The following is an 11,903-nucleotide window of genomic DNA, read 5'->3' as shown; positions in this document are numbered from 1 at the left end:
GTGTGTGTGTGTGTGTGTGTGTGTGTGTGTGTGCAATATAATATACTATATATATATATATATATATAGCCTAGTAGTTTTTAATTGTAGCCTACTATTACTAGGCTATAACAATAAAGCTTTAAGCAGAAATACTGCCTCTATCCTTGCTATGTGGTTGTTATATTTTGTTTCCCTATACCTTTGTCTTGTTGCAAAATATATAAAATATTTACCCTTATAACATTTTAATTGAACTTACTAGACCCACAACTCAGTTATACTGACTCTGGAGTACACCCAGTACTATACGTCCCACCCATCTGAGAGCTTAAGATTGACTTGGCTGGGTCAAAATGTATCAGAAATTACATTTGTATTATATATAAGTCCAGTTGTTGTGTATGATTATCAAGACCAGTACAAACTCCCACTTGATAGCCATCTGGGCCGTCAGTTGCGCGCCTTCTCGTCTTCCTTAGAAGAAGAATTTATTTATTTATTTGTTGTAAGGATGGGGGGGGGGAGAGTGAGAGAGTGGGGGGTGGTGGGGTGGAGAGACTGAGGACAGCAAAAGCAGGGGCGGACCAATACCATTACAGCACAGCGTGTCCACGGGGCTTCCGTTTTCCACAACGTCTCACTCGCTGACCAGTTGAAAGCAGGCGGAGAGGAGGAGTGCAAGGGAGAGAGAGAGAGAGAGGAAGGCGGTGACAGAAGTGGCCTCCTAGACTCCTAGATGTGTTGGTATTCCTTAGCCGATGGTATCGGCTAAACTAGGCTCGCGGAAAAGAGGGTACCTCGGTGTGAACGTCAGCGCGTGGTCTTCTCCATCATCCCCATATTTTGGAGAGAAGCTTAAGCCTCAGTCTGCCGAGATCGTGGAAATAAAGGAAAGGAAATCCATGGGTTCTCAGAGTAGCGGTTCGTGAGCTTGGGATATATATGTCGCATTAAAAAAAATCAAACAGCGTCACGGAAAATCACGGAATTCCGCACCAATCTGTGTATAAGGTAACATGATTTCCAAAGCTGTTCTGCTCTTTCTGGTTTTCTTAAATCATTGTTGTAGTGAACCATAAACACATTAAGGCCCCCTGTAATAATCTGTATGCACTAGTGATTTACTCATAGTGTGCTAGATTTTAAAATTGTACTAAATTTGACAACCTTTTGCTTCACTTGTAATTTAAGCAGACCGTCATTAATCAAGCACTGTTTCACTTACAATTGAAATGGCCTACAAAGCCGAAAGCATTGCAATACCTTAATCAAATTCTTCCCTGAGGTTATGAGGGACTATAGTTCGTTTGTTTAGTGTGTATTATGTAGTGTATAGTAACTATCATTAGTGGAGGTGGTAGTAGTGGTTTTAGTAGGTGGTATATCCGTGTTAGTAGCTTAATAGTAGTAGTAGTAGTAGTAGTAGTAGTAGTAGTAGTAGTGTTATTGTTATTGTTATTATTATAAGGCTATTATGTTTACTGATTAAACTTATTTTCAAAAATAAAGCTAACTACACATTATTTTCTAAATCTTTCTTTCTTTCATTTATTTATTGGAAAGAGTGGAATACTGGTCTAATATGTAATCTAACATGGGCTTACCATAGAGACAAATACCTGTACAAATTAAATAGCTCGCTGCTGAATTTTATCTTAAATATGATGTAGTGTGTTCATAGGATTTCGAGATTTGGCCCTCGAGAGTGAATATTTTTTGTTTATTATTATTATTATTATTAGTAGTAGTAGTAGTAGTAGTAGTAGTAGTAGTATCACTGTGAATTTATAAGACCACTTGGTTAACTTGTATAGTTTTTTTAATATACCTTTGTTTGTATACTGTACTTTGTTTTTGTCACAACGCTTTTTTTTTTAGTTTCGAGAGTTTTCTGTATGCGTTGTACTGTATATTAAAATCCAAAAACGTTGATGTCACTAAAAGTTGTATCCGAAATTTTATTTATTTTATTTTTTTTATGTCGTCTAGGCTTTAGGGTAGAAAGCAGTAGGGAAATAGGCCTTCTGACATGGCTGACAACGAAGAAGGTTCTGGGCTCCAGAAATCTCCAAATGATCCCGATTCAAAGGATATAAACGAGAGTAAAGCGGAGAAACAAAATGGAAGCTCCAGCAAATCTCCATCATCCCAGACAACTTATATTCAACAGGTTGGGATTGCTTGTGTGTGTGTGTGTGTGTTTGTGTGTGTGTGTGTGTGTGTGCAATTCACTGATTAGAGGCTTAGAAATCAGCAAGTATGTATTTAAATAAGACGTGTGTAAATGGAGAGGTTGGATAATATAATAATTCTTTATCTTTTTTTTTACAGAGTAAAAATACAGTGTGAAAATAATACCTACAGTGATGTTCTTTTACAGCGTTCAGTTGTTCCTATATGGATTCAGTATTAGATTTTACTGTGTATACCTGCAGGCCCAAACTACAGCTACGATAACAAATCTAATGGATTATTCACAATACTTCACTTTCATAAGTAATAGCTAGCATAGACGTTAACTGAATAATAATAATAATAATAATAATAATAATAATAATAATAATAATAATAATTATAATAACAACAACAACAACAACAACAACAAAGTAGTCCAATCTGACATTTAGCCAGTAAGAAACTCTTCCAATTGTGCAGCAGAAAAATACGGAAATGTGTAATAAGTACAAAAGCATTTTTATTTGATTTCATTTTACTTTATTTTTTATTTATCAATGTTTGTAATTGATTTGGGAGGCTTAAAGCTGACGTGGCTGGGTTTTGTTTTTTTTTAACCTACTCATTTTCATTTCTATAACACTATGCACATCTATACCCATTTCCTTTAGCCATATGTATATTTAAGCTTAATATTTTCTGTTTATTCCTAGCTCTTTAATTTTTTTTAAACACAAGTGGTGTAATATTATTCTAACATTCTAAATTACATTTCATTTTATTGCCCCAGTGCAAAATATATACTTTTCTTAGTTCCCTCAGAAAAAAAAACGTCTGTGGGAAACTGTGTGAGTTTTCTTGATGCTTATTTTAATCTTGCGCAACTCCAATCTTTTGTTATTCTCCGCATGTGGTGTTCAATGGCTCCAGCAGATGACGGTGCTATATTTGTTCATGCTCCATTTTGAACTGTGTGTCCTCTTGCAGGGAATGGAGGGAATAAAAGTTTACTTACACGAACGTGAATTGTGGATGAAATTCCACGAAGTAGGAACGGAAATGATCATCACCAAAGCAGGGAGGTAGGTCGCTTTAGGTTCAGCCTGTTTTTCCACAATAACTAACATTTTGTCCCAAACTATACACAAAAAAATGAGCAGTCTTTTACATCACCATTTTAGCCGTATGTCAGTGATGTCTCAAAATATAACGAGTTGTGATACCGACTGAAAACGAATAAAATTCGGACTCATGTAATTAATTTATCTTCTTTTGAGCTTTCCTCCATGCGATCACTTTTTTTTGTCTCGAGTGGATTTTCAGTGTTTGTACAATGTCCGAGTGCTTTCTGTATATTATCGTATATAGTATTACTCTATGGTTTACATAACCCTAATCCCAGTTTCTCCCCTTATGTGCTCACACCATCATTTTGTTGACCAAAGATATTATAGGATTAATATGTGACGCTTTGAAGTGCACTTTTTCTAGTTTTAATTTCTATTTTGCTGCAACGGCATTTTATTTTGTAACATTTAGCGGCTTGTGTTTTTAGCAAAATCAAAGTAAGTGACTGCAAAACCTGCACTGGAACAACTCTTACTGTACTATAGTCTAGTGTAAGAAGAAACTTTAAAAAATAACTAGAATTGTCGGATTTTGTTGCCTTTATAAATTCCGTTTGGAGTGAGGTTTTACGCGTGAACGTATAACATGAAATAAAAGAGCAATCTATAAGAACTGTGTGAACCTATGTATTTTATTATTTATCATAGTAACAGTCACAAAAACTTTTGAGATGTCTGTGTGAGCGAGACACAGACATCTCCTGCACACATAGCTGCAAAAGGCGGCTTTTATATTCAGATCGTTTTTCCTCACTCTTTTTTAAACGTATTTGCCATCCTTCCCACATCATTCAAACAACTCCCGAAGGCCAATAGTCCACTGGACTCCAATGGGCCTTGCAACACCATAAACAGGCTCAGGCATGGATGCATGGGCTTTTTGAATGCTAATAAGAGGAAAAGGATAAATTTAGTTGCACATTTCACGAAGTTCTGGAACAGAATTGCTGCTTATTAGCAGACTTTAGGCTCAATACACCACCACAGCTACAAAACAAAATATGCAACAGTCCAGTTCTTTTATGGTGACTATATATTTTTATCCTTTTTGAGCGTTTTATGTTACAGAATGTCTGAGTCATAAACGAGTAACAAACTGATGCGTGGGCTGAAATGACTAGCCTGATGCAAATGAATGTTTCATAAAATGCTATAGAAAATAATATTAATAATAACAAAAAACAGCAGCAGCATCAACATTATTATTATTATTATTATTATTATTATTATTATTATTAAATGTCGATTAAATGAATAAACAAAGCTTATGCATAGATGCTATGTTTGAATTATTATTTAATTTACATCAGGTGAATGCCTATTGTTGATCAATTATACTATACTGTCTCAAGAATAAAAATAACACGATCTTGAACTCGGACTACTCCGACAGAGGGAAATCCCATTTTGCCCATTGTTTTTAATCATTCCAGGCCTATTTTCAATGCCATAATGTTCCTATTTTCGTCTACAGGCGAATGTTCCCGAGCTTCAAAGTGAAGGTCACTGGACTGAACCCCAAAACGAAATATATTCTTCTGATGGATGTCGTGCCAGCGGACGACCACCGCTATAAATTCGCCGATAATAAATGGTTCGTAGGACACCTCTGAAAGTTATTCATGCACGATTGAGTTAACTGTGGGACTGCTGTATATTTACACAGAATTGTTTTCGCTCTATAGAGGAGGCTAGCAGAATATTTTGGGAAGTTTCGGGAAGCCGGAGCCACATTCAAGCCAAGAAATGAAAGTTTTCGGGCTTGCCAATTTTGTCCTCGACTAATGCTTAGTATTCAGAGGCTGCCTGCTTCGTAAGAGGGGAAAATGCAAGCATTTCTCGCTTCTCTTGTTTCAACCACATTTGGTTATTCCATGAAACACCCCGTTAACCTCTTACTGACTCCTTGCACGACATATACAGAATGCTAACAGAAGTGTACATCCCAAATGTAGGTGTATTTCTTGCAGTGTGCTTTATCTGAATCTTGGTGATGTATTGGTTTTGGATTGAACACGTATACAAATCAATAAATACAGCCATCAGGCCAACCGATCAATATTAATAGTGTTAGTCTAACAATGATAAGAAATCTTTGTTGAGAGACATTTTCCCCAGAAACTGGAAACCTGGTTTTAAGTCAGTTTGTCAAACCTAGATGGACTCCCATGTGTGTGCATAGTGAGTATAGACTAAAATTTTGTTTTGGCAAGAGATGTGACTGCCAAACAAGTGAAATGGTTTACATTTTTGTCAAAAACAAAACTGGGCAATATGAAAAGACTTCTTTAAACACTCTGTGTACCTATCTATTTCCTTCCCCTCTCTCTCTCTCTCTCTCTCTCTCTCTCTCTCTCTCTCTCTCTCTCTCTCTGCTTCCAGAAAGAACGCCGAATTTAGATTTGTTTGAGGGGCTCTTTTCTGGATCAGCGGTTTTAAATCTAAGGTTATTCAGTGAAGATGACCACATGTCAATATCGCTGATAATTATCCCTTCTGTGCAAGCACTGGAACTAATGGCGCTCTCAGTCAGCTACTCTTTTATCTGTTTCAGCTCTTTACGCACCCGCACCAAGCGGGTCTTTTAAAAAAAAATTACAGAAGGGAGAAATTTGTGTCAGAATGCCACTGCACAGGCTAATGAGTCATGCAAAACAAGAGTGTCAATTAGATTACATTTGGAGGGAAAAAATCCTAACCCGTTTTCAGAGTGGGCATGAATTCCAGCACACCTGCTAACCCTTGCGAAGGACTCTTATTATTATTATTATTATTATTATTATTATTATTATTATTATTATTATTATTATTATTAAGAAACCCCAAACTTGACTTATTGATTAAAAACACTACCGGTGAACGATTACGATTCAAATATAATCTATAAAAAGGAAGATATTTTAACAAACCTGTTGCTGCGTTTTTGCGTAATTCTGTCCCCCACCACTGCGTAGCCTACTAGGTCTACTTTTGTATGGATTTTAGACTTAAATGGAAATGTTATGAAAACTATATGGTACAGATGTCTGATTATGTTATGATATTTTTGGCATGTGTTCTAGGTCAGTGACAGGAAAGGCAGAACCCGCAATGCCCGGCAGGCTCTATGTGCATCCTGACTCTCCAGCCACAGGCGCGCACTGGATGCGACAGCTCGTCTCCTTCCAGAAACTCAAACTCACCAACAACCACCTCGATCCTTTTGGACATGTAAGTAAACGTTTATTTTCCTAATTATATTTATTTCTTTGCTTTTCTACTTTATTTAAAAAATAGCTTAGTTGAGGTTTAAACACGTCTCTTGTTGCGTTACGTAATTGTAAATATTACGCGTTTCAGCCCGACTATACTCCAAGTCCATCAGGGCTGGACTTGGACTTGCATGAGCATGCATAAAACTCGCATTGTGGAAGTTTTAAGACCTTTTTTTTAAGTGCAATTAGGTAGCCTTGCTTTTGGAGCCAACTGCAAGCATCGGAACTCTAGAAGAAGGTGAATACGACTCTTAGCAGGCGTCACTGACACATGCCAGAGCAGAGGCTGTAACAATAAGCGGCAATCATAATTAAACGAATCTGTGATGTAGGCAACGCACTTTTAATGTACTAGAAACAACGCATTATAAATTGAGTCTGTTTTTGGCTTTAAATGATATAGCACGTGCTTTTTTTATTTCTTGGAGATACTGTCGGTAAGATACTTGACCTGAAATGAAGTTTGAGTTTCTACTCCTTGAAATAATCTAAACGTGATCTAAAATAGATTCCTGATTAACTCCTTTGAAATATTTTTTTGCAAGGGTGCCACACGAATCATTCTGTAGCCTTAATATGAATCAGCTCTGCGGGCTAATTTGGTTACTTGTACCGTTTAAACCTACATCAAGATTGCCAATTTTTTTCAGTTATTCAGTATTTTTTTCCAGCATGATGTAGTGTGTGGGCTTATTCATAGCCCAGCACCTGCATGTTGGGATGTGAGCATAATTAACACTTTGGGGGGTTTTCTACGGTTATGCCATTTCACCAGCCTCATGATTGTACCGTGTGCTACATTTATATGCATGTATTTGGCAATTGAGGTGATCCATAGATTATGAAAATATGTCTAAAATGTATTTTAGCACAAAATTACGCTCGATCAGAAACATTTTGTTTTGAAACATCCTGTGTAGTGTTTAGACGTTTGGGCCTATTTATAATTGTGCTGCTTAATTATTATTTATTTATTTATTTATTTTCAAAAAAAAGTTACACTGTGAAGATGCGGTTCGTCCCATGTCACTATTTAGTGCTGATCACAAGTTTTCCATTGGCTTGCGTGTAAGTTCATCATGCTTCTTTTCTTGCCAAACCCAAGCTGGCAAAATGAAATTGGACTCCAGATGGAATGTGAGCAGTGTTGTAAATTTTTTGACCAGAATGCAGTTTTGATTGGTTGCAGTGGTTCTTGGCCTTTTTCTTCCTTTTTATCCTGAAAGAGCAACCTGGGACTTATAAATGAAGTATGGTTTCCCGACCAAAATAACAATCTATCGACTTGTTGTTCCAGGTGCTTGAAATCATTTCTGACCTGTGAATAATTACTGAACTTAGTGATGGCAGCTGAATAGGCAACGTAAGGGACTGGATCCATTAAGGAAATACGTAAAATTGGCTTATGTTTTAGGTGTCTTAATTAGGCTCACAAATAATAAATCTTCATATCAAGACTTAATGGAAAACAACAATTATTGATGATAGAGCTGATCACATTAATAAAATGGGCTAGTTATCCATGGAGAGCATAATTGCTCTGAGTTGTCCAAGTTAAAACTGTCTGCTTTTGTCTCCCCTAATCCACTTTGATCATTTTTAGTACCAAACACCATTCCACATTCTTTCTAGAAATATTTGAGTCACAGGGTGGAGTTTGGATATCAGTGCTGCAAACTGTTTATGTTATAATGATAGTGCAAGATGAGTGATGGACAAAGGTATACAAAACTTGTTAATCTGGACGGTTTCAAAATCCCTGTGTTGTCAGGGACATGAAAGAGAGGGGCAAGCAATCAGAGCCCTCTGTGATCCCTTGCTATCATAAAAAAACTATCAGGGCAAATGAAGACACACAGCAACAGGGCACCACACTCACACTAATGCTGTACTCCTAGTGGGTGGTCCCGCCACAAACATACCAGAAAAAAACTGTCTTCTGCCTGATCGCAATTCAGATTCAAACACTTAATGTAATGTAGTTCTGTGGTAAAGCTTTGTGAGCTTTATGCTCTTACATCACAAGAGTGATGTGAGTGTTCTTGCTCAGTCCTTTTGTACCTGACAACCTATGTTGTATATTAGAAGACAGGGCGGTATATTTTATCTAACTCTATAAACACCCCATACAGTCTATGACTGGGGGACTAGCCTGGTGTTGAATGCAGCATTTAAAGAGTAGATGTTCTTCAGCTTTGTAACCAGTTGCTGCTCCTATCAATCATTGAGCTACGTGCATATAGAAAAGTAAATGTTGCATATCAAAGAGGGTATTCTAACAATGTAATTAAGCTAGCATTTAGATTGGAAAATGTATGCCAGGACAGTGAATGTGTCCAAGTGTAATATTTGCCAAATATTCTCAAACCTTTTGCAGCCAGGGATTTCTTTAGCTTTTAAACAAAATTCCGGACCCCCTCAGCCCATAAATGTTTCATGATATATTCAAATATTAGGTATGTTGTTCAAATACACAATGTAATATTCTGATTATTTCTTGGATCTTTCTATTCTTGAACAAGTCCAAATTGACATTGTTCATACTTGTTACTTCTCACATATTAGGTTTTGGATTAAACCCCTATACATTCAAGTGACCAGTCAAGTAGGTTAATAACTAGACAAACCCAGTAATAAATAAACTTTCATAATAGTGGACTGTGATTTCCATGACTGCAAATAATAATAATAATCATCATCATCATCATCATCATCATCATTCAGAAGTTTGGCTACAGTTTACAGTTTTCTAGTTATGGGCAAACAGATAAAATATAGTTTAGTATGTCTTTCTATTTTTCACCTGGAAATGTGTATATATAGTGTGTAATTGTTTAAGGCACAAAAAGATGCATGAAACATGCATCTCTACGTAAAAGTGGCCATTAGAAGGCATTATTAGATTCTTCATGGGTGATGCCCAGGCTTCTTGAGTGTGTCAGTACAATTAGGCTTAGCTCTATGGATAACAGAGCCTTCAGCTTCGAGTCGAGGGCTCAAGTTCAACTGAGTGAGCAGCGTCTCGGTGTCGCCAGGCCATGTCGCAAAACAACGCCGAGTGCTTTACTCCCAACAGGTCACAGGAGGTCAAACAAAAAAGACAAATGGAGGCCAAGGTGTTCGGATATTGCAGTCAGGGAATGCAAAAAAAAACATTAGTTCACGTTTGAGTTTTGTGCGTTGGATTAACGCGTTGAGTGCAAATTTATTCCAAGAGGCTTATTAGTTTTTGACATCGAACAATATTTATTCCACCTTCTGAAAACTGCTATAACATGTTTTTTTTTTGTTGGTTTTTTTTTTTTTTTGTCATTTTCCCTCCATTTTAGATCATTTTGAACTCTATGCATAAATACCAACCGAGGATCCACATTGTAAAGGCGGATGAAAATAACGGGTTCGGCTCCAAAAACACCGCTTTCTGCACTCATGTGTTCCCCGAAACATCGTTCATTGCGGTCACGTCTTACCAGAACCACAAGGTAAGTTGAGGAGATGATGTGCGCGCAGTTCGAGAAATAACGTTTTGCCATATTCTTCACTATTTTGCCTTTGGTTGGCTTGGATCAGACATTGCATTAATAAAAACAGTCAATTAAATGTGAATGAATTATTAGGTCGTATTTCAGGATGGGAGATTACGCAAAATGTGACTGGGTTGAATATTGGTCAAGTCCAAGATCATTAGGCTAAATCTATTCTTACATTATGCTAGGTTATTCATGCAAGAAATACTCTCTTCCTAATATCTATTCAGTGACATTTAAGCGTTTTTTTTTCTATTAAAATCCTTCATGCACTGTTTTATGCACTGACTGTTTTATATCTTGTTCATTCAAGAAATACTAAGAGACTTTCTCGTTGTTTCATTTTTCCACATAAATAAGCTTAATTTCTAATTTATAAGTCTTCTTGCTGACGATTTTGGTTTTTTTTTTCACAGCAGGTTTTGTTGCACGTTTTAGGCTCCACATTTCATTCAAAGCATTAAGCATAGTCTTAATAGTTTTCTACTCACTTGTGTATTTAAGCTGTTTGTCTTTAATTAAAAAAATAAAAGCAGCATATCCTGATTATATGTGAGCTTTACTGTGTAATATTCGAATAGTTCAGAGATGTCGATGCGTGACTATATGTGTACTATAGACAGTAAGAAATTCCTGCCTGCCAGTACATTTTAGGAGAAATAGGTGTTTGTGTGCATGTTGTAGCATGGTCGGCTATAACAATGGAACTTTTTCGTCATAGAAGAGAGTTTTAAGGTTTCTAAAGGCTTCAAAGACAACACAAATCTATGCAAGCTGTTCAAAATTTTTCTCGAAATTTTTGTGGGATAACTGGATAGTTTCAGCTTGGTTTACATCCCTGCCAAATTTGTATATCCTAACCTAGGCTACAGATAATAGAAATCTGTTGCACGTGAACATTCTTAGTTTGCCTATACCACTGCTCATAAGATTTATTCTAATAAAAGCAACGCTCCGTTTTTTCTAATAATAATGCTCCCTGTTGTCTGTTAACTAACAATACAACTATATAAGGGTTTAATGTCATTAAAGTCTATGTTGATGAACGGTGCTTTATTATAATTTGTATACTGCCACTTTCCAAACCCTCCTGCATTTAACGGTAGTTCCAGCTGAAATAATAACCAGTTTAACTGACGTTCAAAAGAAAATATGCAGAGTGAAGCAGGTTAGCAACTTGTCAGTTTATCCGGAAAATTTGATTTCTCGTGCGAAATAGACCAAGTTGTTCAGTCCTATACGGAAAATGTAATGGAATTTAATAGATCCCACAGAAAATAAAAACAGATTTAACATGTAAAAAAAAAAAAAAAAGAAGAAGATTTTCTCATTCTTTCTTTCTTTCTTTCTTTCTTTTCTTTCTTTCTTTCTTTCTTTCTTTCTTTATTTATTTATTTATTTATGTTTGCTTGTTTGTTTGTTTACACTAACTCAGTAGAAATGAATTATTTTAAGAACTGTGACTCTGGCATCTTCAGTTTTGATGAAGTAGTTTCATGGACATACAGCCTAAAAAATTCTGATTCAAAAAGCAACCCTGATTCAATGAGCGAGGCGTTGAGCTGGCGCTGTTTTTTTGGGTTTTTTTTCTTATTTTTTGTCATAGTTTTCTTTTGAAGCATTCACTCTTTCATTTACAGTTAAAAAAATACGTTTATGTATTAACAAGGAACTAACTTTAACAATTTTACCAACATTTATTTCTACACAAAATGTGCGATCATAGGTCTACTTAAACAAGTTTAATGTAGCGAGCAGTTGTATTTAAATTATGTATGTATATATATATATATATATATATATATATATATATATATATATATATATATATATAGCGT

General features: G+C 36.0%; 1 protein-coding gene across 2 annotated transcripts in view; it reads left to right on the top strand.

The window, feature by feature from the left end:
* The first annotated feature begins 514 nt into the window (after positions 1-514).
* Positions 515-11,903, top strand: part of tbx5a (T-box transcription factor 5a) — a 19,354-nt gene continuing 7,965 nt past the window's right edge. Inside the window, exons 1-6 of one of the 2 annotated variants that reach the window (XM_053618486.1) lie at positions 515-993; positions 1,972-2,152; positions 3,145-3,239; positions 4,759-4,878; positions 6,347-6,494; positions 9,868-10,020. In XM_053618486.1, coding sequence (XP_053474461.1) covers positions 2,012-2,152; positions 3,145-3,239; positions 4,759-4,878; positions 6,347-6,494; positions 9,868-10,020 — 657 coding nt within the window. In that variant the 5' untranslated portion in view covers positions 515-993; positions 1,972-2,011. Of the gene's footprint in view, positions 994-1,106; positions 2,153-3,144; positions 3,240-4,758; positions 4,879-6,346; positions 6,495-9,867; positions 10,021-11,903 lie in introns of those variants that run through there. The other variant, XM_053618487.1, reaches the window with a different exon arrangement.

This window comes from Ictalurus furcatus, chromosome 28 (assembly GCF_023375685.1).
Source record: "Ictalurus furcatus strain D&B chromosome 28, Billie_1.0, whole genome shotgun sequence".
NCBI classification, from domain to species: Eukaryota; Metazoa; Chordata; class Actinopteri; order Siluriformes; family Ictaluridae; genus Ictalurus; species Ictalurus furcatus.
The sequence above is the reverse complement of the archived record's forward strand: the minus strand, read 5'-3'. Positions and strand labels throughout refer to the sequence as shown.